General features: G+C 29.8%; 3 protein-coding genes across 8 annotated transcripts; 2 read left to right on the forward strand and 1 right to left on the reverse strand.

The window, feature by feature from the left end:
- The first annotated feature begins 881 nt into the window (after nucleotides 1-881).
- Nucleotides 882-2,359, forward strand: LOC114193524 (BRI1 kinase inhibitor 1-like). The gene has a single exon (XM_028083355.1). The coding sequence runs from the start codon at nucleotides 1,127-1,129 to the stop codon at nucleotides 2,024-2,026; it is 900 nt and encodes a 299-aa protein (XP_027939156.1). The 5' UTR covers nucleotides 882-1,126; the 3' UTR covers nucleotides 2,027-2,359.
- Nucleotides 2,360-9,173: 6,814 nt separating this feature from the next.
- LOC114194465 (phosphatidate phosphatase PAH2) lies at nucleotides 9,174-14,174 on the forward strand. Of its 6 annotated transcripts, none has more exons than XM_028084706.1 (11): nucleotides 9,174-10,411; nucleotides 10,538-10,602; nucleotides 10,774-11,070; nucleotides 11,176-11,249; nucleotides 11,719-11,803; nucleotides 12,096-12,182; nucleotides 12,290-12,362; nucleotides 12,736-12,779; nucleotides 12,874-13,002; nucleotides 13,079-13,180; nucleotides 13,330-14,174. In XM_028084706.1, exons 1-11 carry the CDS (start codon nucleotides 9,775-9,777, stop codon nucleotides 13,387-13,389), a joined length of 1,653 nt encoding a protein of 550 aa, XP_027940507.1. In that variant the 5' UTR covers nucleotides 9,174-9,774; the 3' UTR covers nucleotides 13,390-14,174. The 6 variants fall into 6 exon arrangements, 2 of the variants coding, with proteins under 2 accessions (XP_027940507.1, XP_027940506.1); XR_003606391.1 differs by having other exon boundaries at nucleotides 9,175-10,602; nucleotides 13,330-13,466; nucleotides 13,677-14,174; XR_003606392.1 differs by having other exon boundaries at nucleotides 9,175-10,602; nucleotides 13,330-13,466; nucleotides 13,779-14,174.
- Nucleotides 14,175-14,399: 225 nt separating this feature from the next.
- LOC114194466 lies at nucleotides 14,400-15,038 on the reverse strand. Its single transcript, XM_028084707.1, has one exon. It carries the CDS (start codon nucleotides 14,946-14,948, stop codon nucleotides 14,613-14,615), a length of 336 nt encoding a protein of 111 aa, XP_027940508.1. The 5' UTR covers nucleotides 14,949-15,038; the 3' UTR covers nucleotides 14,400-14,612.
- Nucleotides 15,039-19,249: the final 4,211 nt, after the last annotated feature.

Raw genomic sequence — 19,249 nt, forward strand, 5'->3', positions numbered from 1 at the left:
AGTTTCAATAAAATAAAGTTAATTTAATTCTTTTCGTTAATTTAACATTGTTTGAAATATATCAGGTATTAGAATTAGAATTTTTTTTATTTTAGATCTCTTCTAATTTAATATATAACATGTTTTAAATTTTAACACATAATATTTTTAAAGAATTTGATATATGACACCTTTTAGATTGAGACATGATATTTTAAATGATTAAAACTAATTTAATAAATAAAATAAAATAAAATGATTTTATTTGAAATCTTTAAATCCAACTAAGTAAAAGAAACTATAAAAATTAAAATAAACTATAATTGTAAATAAAAAATCAAATTTGTGTATAACATATACAAAATAAAGGCCAGTTTTGATCTATAACGTGTGATGTGAAATGCAGCGTGGCCAATCCCATCACGTTCTGGTGCCTAAATTTGGCTCTTTCTCACCTTATTTCCCCAATTGCTCCTCAGAAGGATCCAACCCTTTCTATACACACCACTCACCACTCATTCATTTTCTTTTTCTTTTTCACATCTATGGGAATTCATTAAAAAGATACTACATCGAGTATATTTTATATAAAATATTAATAACACATTCAATTTAATTTTTTTAAAATAAAAAAATTATAATTTTTTTTATTAAGCACTCCACTTTCATAACTTTATTTAAAGTGTAACTTACACTTGCATCAAACCAGAAATAAAAGATGTTCAATTCTATAGCATTACACAGAACTCTTGTAAGTAACACCAACTTTTGTAGCATAAAGCAAAAGAATGACACCGGTCATGAATATGTTCCGGTAAATCTATAAAGATATATCTCATTTAAAAGTCGAGATCAAATACAATTTAAATACTTTTTTTTTTCTAAACTTTTAAAGATAAAAACAAAATTATGAGTAATTTCAGACAATACATCGTCAAAAGACCAAATGCGGTTTGACAAAGAGTCCTTCTCTTTCTTTTGCTTCTCTTTGATTCCTTTATACCTTCCTAAAGGTTTATTTGACACTCACACAACACAAGATCACAAAGCTTTTTCAATTCTCTTCCTACCAAAAAGAAAAGACTAAACACCAAGATTTTCAGATATTGCATCAAATCTTGTTAGCCTTCAAGCCAACCTCACTCTTATGGAGACTCATCAGCACCAAATTGAAGCAGCACCAGCACAGTTATCATGGCAACAAGAAAATAGAGAAGAAGAAGAAGAAGAAGAAGCTTCATCATCACCACAATCTTCAACTCCCTCTTCCCCTTCTCAAGAATTCTCCTTCACAATCTCCCTCCACCACACATTCCCCCAAGATAATAACTCCAAAGCTCAACCATCTTCCATTGCACTTGATTTATCTCCTGCTGATGACATTTTCTTCCATGGTCACTTGCTCCCTCTGCACCTCCTTTCACACCTCCCTTCTTCACCTCGCTCTTCAACCAATTCCATGGAAAGCTTCACCCTCCCCATCACAGGCTTATTAGAACACCAAAACCACCCCATCATTAAGGATAGCAGCAGCAGCAGCAGCAACAGCACCACCTTAGACAGCACCAGCAACAACAACAACATGGGAAAAAACAAGGTACAAGGTAAGTCCAAGTTTACATTTTCATTGTTTGGATTAGCCAAGGGCCACAAAGGGTGCCGAGATAGCAAGGAAGATAAAGTGAAGCAGAAGAAGAAGGTGAGGTTTGATGTGATCCATGCAATCAAAAAGTACTTGAGAATGGTTCAGCCGAAGATGCTTTTCAAAGGAGAAAGAGAGAAGAAGATTAGACCCAGTTGTGGACAGAGTTATTCTTATTCAGGAAATGTAACTCCAAGAAATTATAAGCAGAGCTGGAGAGAACAATATTCAGCACCAGCATCAATGAGAACTTCTCCAACAAACAGTGGTCTCTTGATTGCAACAACCACACCTCTCCCTTCTTCTGCTAGAGACAGTACCATGGAAGAGTTGCAAGCAGCCATTCAAGCCGCAATTGCTCACTGCAAAAATTCAATTTCAAAAGAAGAGAAACTCAAATGCTGAATCTTTTTGCTGTTAAACACATCTCAGACACAGACACTTCTCTCAATGAACCACCACGACTCATAATTAACACGGTGAAAGTGAAAGACTAGTACACTCAAATTACCTCGGTTATTGATACCAGAGAATTTTTCTTATTTTTCTTACTTTTCTTTCCCTAGAGTGTTATTTTCTAGCATTGATTTTGTATGTGAAGTTTAAATGAGCGTGTACATAAAAAAGTGTACCATAATAATGCGATGGGGAAAAAACCAGTATCTCAAATTATTTGATTATAAGTTGTAGAATGCAGATGAAGTTGTATTATATATGTATGGATTCTTGGAAGGTTCAGGTATTGTCATGTTCTGTTTCCATTTAGAGATGAATGATAGAATAATTGATAAGTATGCATAATAGAAGGGTTGATAAGAGAGAAGTGTCCACACGAAACTGTTAAAGAAAATGGTACTGATTCTCTACGTGACTATTTTTACTCTTAGAAATTCAAGTGTGAGTCTAGGTCGAATATTGGTTAAAAATGAAAAAGTAAAGTATTATATAAGAATAAAGACCCATATATCTATTGTCTTAAAGTTTTGGGTTGAGAATGGTGTCAATGTCTTATTTAGTTGAGTTCATGTCTCATTAATGTTTGTTTTCCCTAATGAAACCATCTCCTCTGTAAAGTAATATTAATATCTTATATAGTTGAGTTCAGATCTCATTAATGTTTGTTGTCGGTGAAACTTTCTCGTCTGAAAACACATTGACATTATAATAAAAGGGTGAGAAATGTGAGATTTGATCTTATTTAAGGGCCAATGTTTTTCTCTGGATTGTCCTTCCATAACGATGATGACCCATTCTTTTCCTTTGCGTTGGTATTTTGTTTTCTTTCAAAATCATATCCAATTGAGACGTGTTTGGACCAGATATATCATATATCTGATTCATTCAATTTCCTTGCCAAATAATTAATTCTACCCTGTCACAATCATGTCAAGAAAAAGTTGTATCAAATTTTTTGTGAAGAGTAAGGTCACAACTGTTGGTGACAAATCACAAACTACATACATATGTTTAAAGGGTGTGAACGAATTGCTTCCTGATATACCTAACAGTGACGAAACCTAAGTCTATGCACCAACCAAATTATTTCCTATAAACAACATAGGGAAAATCATCATTCTCTCCTTATACTTTCAAACACAAAATAATTACAATAAATTATATTAAAAAAAATTCAACTTTAAACTTAATTTAACTTATTGATTTAGTAATATAGTGTGAATTTGTTTTATTTTTAGTTTGAGATTTTCAACAATAATATAAACAAAGAAGGAAAAAGGAAACATGTGAAAAGAGAAAGGGGTGTTCTATGGTGTTTGGATTCTTTGTTAAGAACTTCAAAGTGAGTTTCCTACTTGGGGATGCAAAGAGTCAAAGTTAAACCTAACTCGTTGAATCTGAGGAGCTTTTAACTCGTACAATTCAAAGAATTGTGATTCAAGACAAAGTTGAAATATTATTTTAGTGGGGGAATGTCAATTATAGTAATTTTTTTTTATATAAAGATATATGTCATTACTTATTCTAGGTTCTCATGCACAATAAATTAATACGAAACAGTTGTGAATTTAAAAAAAAAGAATTAAAAAATAATATAACAATTAGCAAAAGTAATTCGAAATTAATATAATTCTTTTATGGTATATTAAATTTTAAGCATTTCATCAATTCGAATATTTTCGTATAAGTTCTTGTGTGTCCAAAATACATTTGTTATATTGTTGTCTTCACCCATCAAGTTGACTTGCCAACTAAAAAGAGATTAGAAAGAAGAAGCTAAACTGATAAGATTGAAATAACATGTCTATTTCCAAATAACAAAATTAAAAATCAAATTAGGATATTTAAACAAAAATGACAAAGAATTTTAATTAATAAAATAATTTTTTTAACACAACTACAAATATCCAAGTTTATAAATTACTTGCAACTTTGATTACGTTCGCTTCGTTTTAAAATAACATTTATTATGTTTTACTACACTGTTAACATCTTCCAAACTCATTAAATATGGGTGTTTTAATGTACCAACATACCAATTATCATTTTCTTAATATGTATGAACTTAAAACAATTATAGTTATAAATGGAGGATATAAAATACATGATTTTTTTTGGGCAAAAAAGAGAAGGTCCTAGACCTAAATATATGAGAATATATAAGAGAGGGTAGAAAGAAAAAGAAATCTTTCGGGGACTTAATTTTTTTGGTGATATATTATCATTTGATAACAATTATCTAAAAAAAAGTTCATTATTGTTTTTAAAGATGCACTTTGTTGGGAATTATATTTTTTGTCTTATTTGTGTGTGATTTTCTCCACCAACATTGAATCAAATATCAACTTTGGTTGAGTTGATCCAACAATCAATAAAGTTAAAAATAAAATAAAATCGACCCCACGTAATGGCAATGAAAAGGTACAAGAAAGTGGAGATATATTTTAATCAAAATAATTATTACTGAAATTAAAGGAAAGACATGATTGAAGAGAGATGGGAATGGATGAAGAACAATTAAGGTAAGTTAATAGAGAATCATTATATATATATATATATATATATATATATATATATATATATATATATATATATATATATATATATATATATATATTTATTGTGAATGTTGAGATTTGAAATGTGTAACTTTGATGATAGAGAAATGGTGGTGAAAGTCACAAACATCATACTAATGATGAATAATAAACATAATGATGAAGTCTATATATAGAATAGATGTGAGAAGGGTTAGTCACAAACTCCTTTCAATAAAAGCCCAATTGAAATTAAAGCCCATTGGTCAAGAGAAAGATCACCAAGACATTAACCAAACCCTTCAATAGTCCATCACCAAAACAATAAATCAATACTTTTCCCACTAATTTATGAATTATTTATTTACACGTTTCTCTCTCTCTCTATATATATATATCCTTTAATTTAAAAATATAATAATTAGTTGAAATAAAGTTATTGCATTAATATTTAAGTAAAATTAGAAATAATTAACTATACTTGTAGTATTTAAATTTTGGAGTGAAAACTCCGGTTTTAGTCTTACCAATTAAAAAATATTTTAATCACTCAAAAGTTTGAAAAGAAAAAAACAATTAAGCAAATATTTCAGATATTTTCAATGCATCGTAACTGTTAATCCCTTCCTTAGTTTCTTTCGTTTGGTCAGCTTCTTTAACTAATGTCAATGGCTACTATTCTACCAATAACAATGATTTTTTTCTTTTTCTTCATGAAAACGACTTGTTTTTGCAGTTAAACATTAGGTCATAGACCATGAACGCATAATTTGGATCGTTAAACTATTCCTGAACTAGTTAAACTTGGTAAAAGTTACAAAATTTTCCTATTAATTGACTTTTTATTATTAATATGAGTTAATTACAATAGATTTTCTCAAATTGTGTTATTAATTCATCGTTTGTTATTAAAAATTTATTTCTCATTTTTCAGCTATTGTGTGAATTTCTCAAATGGTTACGTTGTGTTAGAGATGGCTTGTCAATACTCCTACGTAACATTATTCTTAAGTAGATTTCATAACTTCATCGAACATAAATTATGTTTGTTTTACGATGCAAAAAGAGTGTGAAGATGTGTAACTGGTTTTGTTAATAGAGGTGTTAGATATGTATTTCTTTTATCATTCATAAAACGCAAAAAGAAAACTAAGGCCTAACGATTATAGTGGCAAAAAAATTTGGCTGGACTATATAAAAACCTTTGCATCGTCCCTTTCTCTAATATTCTTATAAGGACTTTAATTCTCTTAATGATCCAAATATTGTAAATGCTAGCCAACTTCTTTCACTACAAGTTTTTACATTAACTTATAGTTGTTAATAGAGCTGTCAATTTAGCCTGACTCATAGGGTTAGACCATGACCCCGGTGGAATAGAGCCAATAAAACTTGCAGAACAAAAAAGCTCCAATTAAAGAAGTTTACAAGATTAAAAATCTCACAAAAACTACTCTCTAGACCAAGATCCACCCATCAACTTTTTTCTTAAATATGAAAAATATATTATTAAACTTTTCGTCATCGACTTGAAGTCGACACGTCTAGGACGTCAATCCGACCTGCCTTGACCGTCATCCGGGTCAGGCCGTCTTCAGGCTAGGTCGGGATTTTCTAACAAATAATCTTATTTTTATTTTCATGTTTTATAACTAGTTCTAACTTAAATAAACTCATCATTTGTTTAGAAATAAGGTTAGAATTATTCATATATTTACTCTAGTAAGGGGTTTGAAAAAATATTGTTCTTATAAAATATCAAATAAAATAAAATAAAATCATTTGATAAAATAGTTGAATGTAAATTATCATTTTTATGGATGATTTTGTTGGTGACCACTTTTATTTGTTTTTTAGTTTTACTATTTTCTTATTACTTTTAAATGTAGATGTTTTTTGTTGAGTGAAATGGGAGATAAGTAGCTTACTTGGAATTTTATAAAAGGGGTTAAGTCGTACTTTTGTGTGCACGATTTTATTTTGAAGAAGTCGTTGAAGTGATTTAACCTCATACAATTTGATGATAATATCTCAAACCTCCTTTGCTATAGTCTTCTCCACAATGCTGAATAAAATTGCATTTGTCAATACTAAGTGCAAATTTGCAATAGCATTATCATTCATTTCCTTTCACTTTTGATTTGTGATGTCCATGGACAGGTTTTTCTTCAATCGCTGCTAGATAGTTGTATTTTCTCAAAATTGTCTTCATCTTCAGTTTCCGCAATAAGAAATTATTTCCATTGAACTTTTCCAGCTCATATTTTGTTGCCATGACTTTAAAAGTGACTTATGCACTTCTCATTATGAATAATAATGTCTATTGGAACAATGAAGACATACCATGAACCACTGCACCACCAGATAATTCTCAAGAAAGAGAGGTGAGTCACTAATGGACACACTTAAATACCAAGTCTTTCCTAACCAAAACTTTCAGAGACTTGCTTCCATACTACCACACTATATTCACTATCACAAGTATTTACAACTAAAATAAAAGGAACAAAAGAGATAATAGACAAATAATTTAATTTTATTAAAGAAACAAAATTATATACCATTCTCTCTAGTCCACAGAGAAAATAATGACATCCTCTCGGAAGTGGAAAAAACAAATATAATAAGAACTTTAAAAGAAAAAACTAACATTCTCTTAATTTTTCTCTTAAGCAATAAAGTAAAAGGAATGGAAAAGAAAAAGAGTTTGGAATGTATTCCAATAAAAAAACACCCAACTTCTTTTATAACATGAGAAGTAAATCCCAAAATAAATGTGAATTTCTTTTCTTAATATATTGCTGTCTTTTAAGTGCCTTTATTTATATTTTGATTGATTTATTCTATTTGAGTGAAGAGTGTGGACATATATACATTGCAACATCTAAATTTCAATGAAGTTATTAAAAGTGAATAAGATTTTTAATCTAAGAAAAGGAATATAAAAAGACCATGAAATAAAACCCATACAATTTCTCATTATATATATAACTAAATAACATATATAATTGGGTAGTACATATTTTTAATAAAAGTTAATTAATAATTATATAATTATAGAAGGGTATCTATTTACAAATTATTGTTGTAAATATAACATGACATATTTAAGAGTCTTACACATGTTTGTTTGAGTTATAAAAATTGTTACAATGTATTACTTCGAGTTATAAAAAAGATGTTGCGCATTTATTCATTGAACTTCTAAAACTATTATACATGTAGCTACTGGATTATTAAACTGTTTATTCAAAATTATTATATTTATTATTTTATTAAATTGTTAATATGATAAGGTTCTATATTAAACTTAGAGATATCATAAAAGAAATAATACCGAGAAACATGCTATGTAGTTTTAATATAAGATATTAGTCATAATAATATAGTAATATAGTAATATAGTAATATATATATATATATATATATATATATATATATATATATATATATATATATTCTTATTAAAATTTCATATAATATTATATTTTAGAGTTAATTTAAAGATGCATTTATGAAAAGAAATATTATACTTTTTTTTTAAATTTTTGTAAGATAAATGTTATCTTATACAGAATTATTAACTGGATTGCTCTGATTGAATCACATTCGGTTGAGAAGATAACTTAAAAAATTAAAATAAAATATATTTTTAAAATTTAAATCACTCTATAATATACAAATAAATATATACTATAATATATATTTTAAAAATTAATTATTAGTCGTAGAATATATACTTAACTTAAAATAATAAGTATTGACATATTTAGTTTTTATTATAATAAAATAATTACAATTTTAATATAAAAGTTATAATTTTATTGCTTTTATTTAAATTTCGTTAATAAATAATATAATTAATCATTATAATTATAACTATTGTACTAAATTATAATTATAATTTTTTAATTATATTAAAAATATTTATTATACTAAACAACCATTTAATTTCATTCTTATGAATAAAATGCTGATCTATACGAGCCATACATACTAAACTAATAAAATAAAGGTTTAAATACCTTTTTAGTCCTCATTTTTCATAATTATCTTTATTTTTGTAATTCATGTTTTACTTGGTTTTTTTTTTCTGTGACACCGTTTAAATCATTAACAGAGCATTGTACAATGGCACGATTTGTATTAGGATGTGTTATGTGCCACTTGTATAATGCTCCGTTAATGATTTAAACGATGTCACAAACACGAATTATGAAAATGAGAACCCTATTAAACATTCGGTAAAAAATGAGGACCATTTAAAACATTCTGTCAAGATGAGGACCATCCACAACAAACATTACCATTACGAAAATGAGAAAAAAAAGGTATTTAAGCATTAAATAAAAGAAAAATCATTCGATCCAATTTGTGTTACAATTCTTTCTCTTGTCGATGATAAAAATTTTGTGGGTTTTCAGACGTTATAGATGGATGAAGTATATTTTTACAGCTCTAATTAATCTCATATATACGGTTTGTTTTGAATAATAAAGTGATTATGATTAATCTATGGTTGATTTAGTAATGGTGGTAGCACCCAACACACGCTATTTCTATATTTCCCTGCAAATTCTCAACTTTCGTTGCGTTCCGTAGCTATCACCGGCATTTTCAGAACCTCCAACGCAGTGCTTTCAACAACTTTCAATTCAAACTTTCAATCAATTACGGCTATTTTTTTACTTTTTATTGATTTAATGCAATTGGATTAGGATTATTAGATCTCAAGAATATTCTCAAAATCTAAGCACATTCTCCACTTTCCAACCGAATATTCTTCCATTTTTGCATTTGGCGGTACCTTCTTTAAGTTTTGTAAGTCGGTGTCCCACACAACACAGCATCATCTGTATTGTTTAACGTACGAGGTTCAGCAGATCTCTAATTAAGAATTTTCCCCCTTCTGCAAATTCATCGTATCACGAAATTCCGTTGCTGCAATTTTTGTCCAAATTTAGAAAACAACACAATACATATTACACGGGTTGGCGAAAGAATCACCAAATGATTGTGTTATAATCGGATCAACGTTTGTATGAGTTTTGCCATCGTAAATTTTCGCAGTCAGAAAAAACAAGATTGGTGTTGTTATTGGGTTTCAGCAAGATTAGTTTTTTTGAAGGATAGTTGTGGTTTCATATAAAAAAAATTAGCATGCAAGCAGTGGGGAGGCTTGGCAGCTACATCAGCCGCGGCGTGTACACTGTTTCAGGGCCGTTTCTTCCTTTTGGTGGGGCGGTGGACATTGTTGTGGTTCGGCAGAAAGATGGGAGCTTCAAATCCTCTCCTTGGTATGTTAGGTTTGGGAAATTGCACATGGTTTCGAAGGAGAAGGTGAAGGTTCATATCAGTGTCAACGGTGTAGAGCCTGATTTCTATTTGTATTTAAACCTCAAAGGGGAAGTTGTTTTCAACCATGGAGACACACAAGAAGAACAAGAAGGGGAATCGATAGTTGAGGGTGAAAGTGAAAGTACGAGTGATAGTGATGGTGTCATGCCACAGGGTGGTGGTAATAATAGGCATTTCAAGTCCATAAGTTGGAACTATGATTCTATGGGCAATTCAAAAGCAGAGGCTAAGGTTGTTGGTAGAACCAGGTCTCGCCGCTCTCGAATTCTTGGTCTTGTGTCACGGTCTTTGAGAGGAGGAGAGGGTGAAGATGGTGATGTGAATGGAGTGGATTCCGTGGAGCGTGCTGAGATTGCAGCCAACTTGTTGGAGCTGAAGTGGTCAACAAATCTCAGTTTTGATCATCAACTTCCACGAAAAGACAGGAAGAAAACTAAGGGTGAGGCCTTGAACAATGGTTTACCTTTACCACCACGTAACATGAAGGAGGAATCTTATTCTTGCAGTGAGCAAGATGCTACCAGATCAAAGCCTGTGTCTAATGAGATGCGCCTTGCAAGTGCAGGATGTGGAGAAGTTCGTTTCACTACTGAGGAGGTTTTGCAACCTGCAACTCTAGTTCTACCTGAGGTAAATCATGCTAAATTCTTCTTGGTGAACTTGTTGGAGCTTTTATTCTTAGAATTTGAATTTTTGAACCTGTTAGTACTATCATATGTCTATTATCATAGTAGTTGTTGTCTTGTCAGAAGTATCCATTGCTGCAAACTTCTCCACTGATGTGCTTTAGTTCTTGTTTAGGTTAAAGAAAGTGAGGAAGTGACTAAGGATTTTGACATTGGGAGAACACAAATGGAGGCCTCTGTGTTACAGTCTCAGCAAAGAGAATGTTCCCATTCTGGTATGTGTGCTGCCGGCAATGTTGGAGACAAACCAATGTTTCGAAAATCTCATACTGTCAATATTGGTCGAAGAGATTGTTCGATTAAGAATGTTAGACAGAATACTCCAACGTCTGAACAACTTGAATCCTTGAATCTGAGGGAAGGGAGGAACACAATAACCTTCAGTTTCTCCACAGCTATGGGGAACCAGCAGGTTAGTAATCAATTTTATTTCAATACATGAAGCTTACTTTGCCTTTCACTTTGTTTCTTTTATTGTTATTTCTTTTCTATTTTAAAATACTCTTTTGACTTTCAGGTTGATGCTCAAATATATTTGTGGAAATGGAATACTCGTATAGTGATATCAGATGTAGATGGAACAATTACAAGGTGAGGATATATCTTAGTGCAAAGGAAACAGTTTTTCAAATAAATACATATTGTACTCTAACAGAATTATAGTTACTATTCATTCTTATAATAGTTTCTTGCCTTTTCACTGCTAATTTGATATAACCAAAAAATGCACTTCAGCAATTTTACTGAAATATCAACAATGATTGAATCGATCACTCAACTTTAATTAACTGTATCTTGCCTATACCAACAACAATAAGTCAGAACTATAATCTATTTTGGGAGAGCTCCCTGACTTATTTTCTTAAATCAATGAGAAAACACACAACACCAAACTCTTTCTTCTTATGAGTTAGCAAAGTAAACTTCTATTTTTTGGTGCTGAACAAGATGCTCCATGAATCCTGTTTCTTTTGAACAAAGCACGAAACAATTCTGTCCTGATATCCTTGAACAAAGCACAAAACAATGTTAAATTCTTTCTTTTGTTTTACACCAACAGGTCAGATGTTCTAGGTCAATTCATGCCATTAGTAGGAATCGACTGGTCGCAAACAGGCGTTGCTCATTTATTCTCAGATATCAAGGTTTGTCTGTCTTGCCTGTGTGTTAAGGTGTTTTGAGATTACTGCAACATGAAAATTCATTGCTCTTATACATCAATGTAACTGTTTATATCAGCACTGTTCTTTGGCAGGTTTTCCCAAAACAAATAAGTGATTATCTGTTAAGGCCACAAGATTCATGACTTGTATTTTACATAATTGTTCATTCATTCTAATGGTCAATTCATTGTCTAGGGAGTTCTAGGATTGAAAATGTCCATTACCCTGTCTGTAACAATTATGAATCTTCTCTAGTCTAATACACGCTCTACAGGAAAATGGCTACCAGCTACTTTTTCTCAGTGCTCGCGCAATATCTCAGGCCTATCACACCAGACAATTTCTTTGCAACCTTAAGCAGGTGATACACAATTTTCAAATCAATCTTGAATGTCAAGTATGGACAAAACAAGATCATGAAATAAAGAAAACAGTTTACATCATCAAATTCCTTTTGTTATGATGCAGGATGGGAAAGTTTTACCAGATGGTCCTGTTGTTATTTCCCCTGATGGACTTTTTCCTTCTCTATATCGAGAAGGTAACTAGTATGCTCATCTTTCTTTTCTGTTTCTTCTTGCTGTTCCTCTGCTCACTTGTATAAGTATGACCTTTTCTCTTTTTAGTCCCTTAGATTTTGAAAATTCCCTATTATCCATTTTAATCCCTTTTTACTTGATTGTTTAATGTCGTCTTATTTAGGAACTAACTAACAAAAGTTTTTAAAATTGTCAATTCAAACATCTTGTGGTCCAATACTAGGTTTAAAACACACTAGTTTTTGTAGGAGTTATCTTAGGTGATGCATTAGATTTTTTCAATATGTTGTCAAGGCTTTGAGACTGGAACTGAAACCTTGATCATGATGCCTTTATAATATTGGGGATTATGATGCATTTATTCTCCTTTTCCAGTTATCCGGAGGGCTCCTCACGAGTTCAAAATTGCATGTTTAGAGGTTAGGTTCCCACTGCACTAAAATTGGTAAAAAAATGTTCTTTTGTTCAGTATATTCATGTTATTTAAGATACGTGAAAATTTAATGCATGCAGGACATTAAGGCACTTTTTCCTCCTGATTGCAATCCATTCTATGCTGGTTTTGGAAATAGAGATACTGATGAAGTAAGCTACCTTAAGGTCGGAATCCCAAAAGGAAAAATTTTCATCATTAATCCAAGGGTAAGTATTATATTTGAAAATGTATAAATGCTAAAACTTCCCGAGTTACTCATAGTTTGCAAAATTTCATTTTCAGGGTGAGATTGTTGTAAATAGTCGTTGTTTTGACACACATTCATACACCTCTCTTCATTCTCTTGTGAATGGAATGTTCCCCCCTACAAACTCATCTGAACAGGTTCAACTCCGAAGGCTTTTTCTTTATTTTATTTCCCCACAAACTCATTTTGGGTCTTCCCAGAATTTAGTAGCAAGTCTGATGATATAAAGATTTGTTCTTGATGTACATTATTTATTGGCCTTGTTCTTTCTGAATATTGGCTGCAGGAAGATTTTAATTCATGGAATTACTGGAAATTACCCGAGACCTCTTCTGCTATAAATTAAGGATCTTTTGGCATTTATCTAGTTCTGGTGTAGATAGTTGCAGGACTGCAGACTGTGCTGCTCCAAGAATTTTATAGGTAAAAATTTAAGCATCTTTGGACTTGAGTAGAATTTTTCATTTGAGTGATGATGCACTTGCAATCTTTCCTATAATCTTGTGTTCTTTCTTTCATTAAACAGATTTCTTAAGCTGTTTAGGGAGATTTCTTTAAGCTTATCTGCAATAATTTGCTTGGTATCTCTGTTTGGATTGCTGTGTGACTATTGTTCAATATGAAATGCCACAGATTCAGAACTTAGGCCTTAAAAAGATGATTCAAGTATCAAAGTTTGCATGCAATATGTTTCATTTTGATCTTAATGTTGCTTGTATAAGTGATGTGTATTAGCTAAGCCTGACGAAATCAGCATCATTGTGTGGAATTCGATGGACAGAGGATTTATGACAGCACAGAATACAATTTCCTGCTTCAGAATTACAACTTCGCCTCAAAGGTGTAACATCAGACACATAACATTGTTTTCTTCGTTGTACAGTTTGTTGTAGTGATTATTTATTTGATTCAATTGTCATGGACATGGCAATAATAATCGTATGATGAGAATCACATCAGTTTAACGTTGTTGTCTTCTCATAGTCAATGAGTGGCTTCACCTTGTATGTATGTAATATTAATAGGTTCTATCTTCAGATTCATTTTCTCAACTTGTGAACAAATGAACACATGCTCATGTAAAAGTTCAAAAAAGGAACTAACTTGTATGCTATTAACCATTGATGATAATATCTTTTTGTTCTCAAAATCAAGCAATAATTTGTTTGTTGATGAGTAAGTATGTAAGAATCAACTAAACATAAAAATTGACCCATTTATGGAAAAAACAATGCTAATAGCACAGCAGAAAAATAGAACTTTTTAAATTTGAGCAAAATAGAACTAAATGAAAAAATAAGGAACTGATCCTATGTAAAGGAGTAACAGAAGTATTTTTCAAGCACACAAACAAAGTTGAGGAAGGAAATCTTATTTATTGGATACTTGAAAACAAAGTTATATATCTGATATGAATCATGTTATATATCATGATTTATTAACCATCTTCAACCTTATATATGTGTAGCCATGAGGGTATATAAACACAAACACAAACTATATTACGTAATATATGATTACAGAACACACTTAGATTATTAGATTATTTGATGAAATAGTGATGGATGACTATTTTCCAAAGCCACAAGAATGAAGATACTCAACAAGAGTGTCGATTTCTTCGCCGCTAATTTGACCGTCGTTGTTGGCATCAGCTTTTCCGAAAGCACGAAAGGCTCTCCAACCAGGGAAGTAGGCACCTAAGTCTCTTAGGGCTTGCTTGAGTTCATCTTTGTCGTAACTTCCATTTTTGTCTCTGTCTGCATTATGCAGTGCTTCCATTATTTTCTGCAGTGTGAAACTATCAGAAATTGTCTTGTTTTGTATACCAGACACCACTATTGTCTTCCCTGGTAGAGTAGGGATTATTCTCACTGGCCTTCTGCTTTCATAGACATAAGACATTGTTTTGTTCTTCTGAAAACAGTGGGAAGAGATGAATGAATAGCTATGGTGTCACCAAATGCCACAAACATGCAGGGAGTTATATAGAGGTCACTGGTGAAACAATTTATATACTTTAGTTTAAATTTTTCGTTTTGAAAGTTGTAGATAAGTAAGAAATTAAATCCAGCAAAATATAGCATAATAAATATGTTTCTTTTGCTTTTAAATGTGTTCAAATTCCCCATAGAATAAAGAAAAATATTAGTAATACATTTTTTTTTAATTTAAAATTATTAAAAAAATTAAAATTTTATATATTTCAATTTTTATTTAATGATTTTAAATAAGTCACGGATATTTTGGCATCACACTTATTTTTACTACCATTTAACAGTGTCTTTCATTAATATCCATTTTCTCTCGAATAATATTTTTCCTTTTAAATAATACATTCATGATTTTGTAATTTTTTTAAGAGAATCAAGTTATCTAATATTTTTATTCTTCTAAAGTTCCTCAAATTAATCTCACCACCTTGTCCAAGTTAGTGCTAGATGTGGCATATATTCTTTGATGGGATGGGAGGCTCACCCAATTAATTACATTAGTATTTGATTTTGTTCATAAACATTGCAAGTAGGTATAGAGGATAAGGAAGAATCTCTATCATATTTACATTTTAATCTCTTCATATGCTTTTTGTCGGAATTTTTTTTAAGTAGTTAATAATAATACTGTTACTTATTTACAGAATATTGATTATAATGTAAAATAAATTTCAATATAGGTAATCATAGGAAACACATTCACGTAGAGAATATACTAATGTTGAATAAAATTGTTTAATTCGAAAAACTGAAAAGTTGAATAAATTTATAATTTTATAGAAATAAGAGATTTTTTTTAACGTAATTACGATCAAAAGTGGATGTAAGTCTTCTATTGTATCTATCTATTCAAAATGAAATCACAAGGAGAATTCTAGACAATCATAAATTCATAATGCATATTTGGAGGTGCTTTGAAAAATTAATTTTGGTTGAAATCAATTTTGGTCGAATCGATTTGTAAAGTAACTAATTATTGTTTTTTTTAGAAGTGATTTTTTTTTGTTTCAAATTGATTTTAAAAGTCAAATTATTCGCATTTTGTGTTGAAAAATCAATCGTATATTATTCTAACACCGAACCAAACACATATAAAGTGAATAAAGTGATGAAGGAAAATGAGTGGTATTGTTCTAAATAAAATTATTCCTATGTGATTTGGAAACCATAAGTTTGAGTAATATAGAGACTTTCTGACGTTGAAACAAATATTTTGAATAGTGGAAATGATTTTTTGCTCAGTTTTACGATTCATAATTACATATATTCAAATTTTATAAAAGGGTTAAATTACATAATCAACTTAGATTAAGGAAATTAATTATATGCCATAGCACAAATGCTAACTACTATATTCTAACACGTCGATGCTTGTAAAGCCATGAAGTAACGCATATTTCGTCACCAAGCACCAAACTAAATTCTTCTTTTCCATTTGCTCAATTTTTCACTCACAACAATAATATTGTAGGGGTTAAATATGTTTTTGTCTTTTAGTAAAAATTAAAGCTAGTACCTCTTGAAAACCTTGAACTAACTTAGTCATTCATCTTTAGAAATAGGTGGATCTAGTCTTTTAAACCAATTTGTTTTAAGTTTATCTAACGTTTCAAACACGTTTCTAAATTTATATTAAAGAGAAAATATGTCAAACGGTGTAAACAAACTAAAATACTAGAATGAGATGTGTTTAAAATGTCAAATAAACTTAATAAAATTTGGTTAAAATGACTAAATTCACGCATTTACAGAGTTGAAGGATTAAATTGGTTCAAAATTTTCAAAAGGGAACTAATTTCAATTTCCACTAAAAGTTGAAAGACCAAAAATATATTTAACCCCTTTTTTAATCATGAATTATGATATTTTGATAATTTTTTTTCTTTTTGAATCACATCAAACATTTATTTCATCCATTAAGATACTATCAATCCCGTTACGTATGTATAATTAAAAGTTTATTGACAAACCTTTGTTAAGAAATAATTTTTCTTTAATTATCGCAAAACTCCAAAAGAATCATGCTATCATTAACATCATACCACTTAGAAAGAAAAATAAACCTTTAACTGCATTTAACTGCATTTAACTCATTTTGATATGAAATATGTACTTTATAGATCAGGTTCGGGTATGAAACAAAATGAGTATATAGATTTTTTTTGTCTTTGTTCTCATATTAAATTATTAAAATATTTGTAATTTGTTTAGTAATTTATCTTAAAATTCATATAATTATAGCTTCTTGATATTTAAGAAAATATATATGTTCTTTTCGAAATCAGATTAGTATTATATTTTTTCTTTATATTTAATACATATTTCAAAGAATATATATTCATTTTTTTACTTGAAAAACGAAAACGAGTATGGTTAAAATCCTCACCACTGTTGCATGAAAGAACAATTATATAAATTAATTGAAAACAGAAAGCTTATTCCAATACAAAGTTAATGAATCATGGCTTAACACAGAATAAGCATTAACATTAGAATATTTAACTTTTAAAATTATCTTGATTAAGTTCTTCTACCATGAATTTATTTTAACTTCAGTTGTCGGAAAAAAAGAATAATATCCCTCCACCCAAACATTTAAATAATATTATTGTTTGTTCTTATTAATCCCATTTAACACCTGCTAAACCACTTTTTATTTATTTAAAGTAACTATCTCTTGCAACATTTATTTATACATGAATATATTAGCACGTGATGCCTTTTTTTTAGATTTTCAAAAACTGAATTTTGCATATTTATTTTAAAGCGAATATTAATATAAAAATAGTGATTCGATATTTTGAATAAATAAATAGGTATATGAAGGTTGTGGTGAAATGAGAGACAAACAAGTTGTAATTTGATTTAGGAAGGAATAATTAAAAGAATATTTTTTCATATTTTATTATTATCATTTATACCTTCCTTCCTTTGCACATAAGTATCTCAAAGGAATAAAAAATATCCTAGCTAGTGTCTCATTTTTCCGTAATTAACGTATCCGTTTTGCATTAATTAATTCTAAATTCAAATTAAATATTAAATATTAGATTAAAGGACTTTAGGAAGCATATAAATAATCATGTTGTGTTGTTAGGTTGGTGCACAGTTTGAACAAACAATATTCTCAAGTTTGGTATGCCATTGGATTTGATTCCTTCAATTAGATGCACCTTTTCTCTTATAATTCAACAAAAAGTGTGGGTTATTTGGTGCTTATAAACAATGTTATTTCACCCATGTGAAAAATATGATTCATAAAAAATATATTGACACATGGAAAGTATAGACACATATGACACCAATCATATTTGCCATGAAAAAAAGGTTGTTGTGTTCTACTTTCTCATTTCTAACCAATTGACACATGGAAAGTATAGACACATATGACACTAATTATATTTGTCATGAAAAAAGGTTGTTGTGTAATACTTTCTCATTTCTAGCCAACGTGGGACTTAGACTCACATTTGGATTCCTAACAATCTCTCCCTTAAGGGTGAGTCCCTTATTGGTACACTCCCCCTCCAGTGGACGGGTTGATAGTATCTGGAAAAATATTCCAACTTTCAAGTAAATGTTGGATTTCAGACAATCTAATAAATCAGAAGAGTCTAAATCACTTTGCCTATACATCATCTATTTATAATGTTCTCGACGAACTTTTACCAAACACAATCGTGTATGAGTCTTTATTTGACCAAGAATATGATTGGGACCCATTACCACGATCGAGAGAATTCACTTAGAAGTTAGCATTTGATTCATTTTATTTGGTTAGCCAAAACAAAAAAAAGAATAAAAGTTATTCTAAAGTTATATTATTGATTAATTATCATTCTTATTATATATTAGTTTAATTAATATGTATTATTGTTAATATAATATTTTTTATATATTAATGTAGTGAAATATTCATATTTAATTTTTTTGTAGAAATTTCGTTAGGTGAACAGGTAGTATATTTCGAGTAGTTTTTGTATAGTAAAGAAAACTCGTAACAAAAGAAAGGCTATTTAATAATAATTTAGGATAAATAAAAAGGTTATATGTTAACAAAAATTAAATTTAATTTCAATAAGAAAATCAAGATTAAAATATATTGACACACACACACACACACACACATATATATATATATATATATATATATATATATATATATATATATATATATATATATATATATACTAAGAGTAAGAGTAGAGTTGA

This window comes from Vigna unguiculata, chromosome 8 (assembly GCF_004118075.2).
Source record: "Vigna unguiculata cultivar IT97K-499-35 chromosome 8, ASM411807v1, whole genome shotgun sequence".
In the NCBI taxonomy this organism is placed as follows: Eukaryota; Viridiplantae; Streptophyta; class Magnoliopsida; order Fabales; family Fabaceae; genus Vigna; species Vigna unguiculata.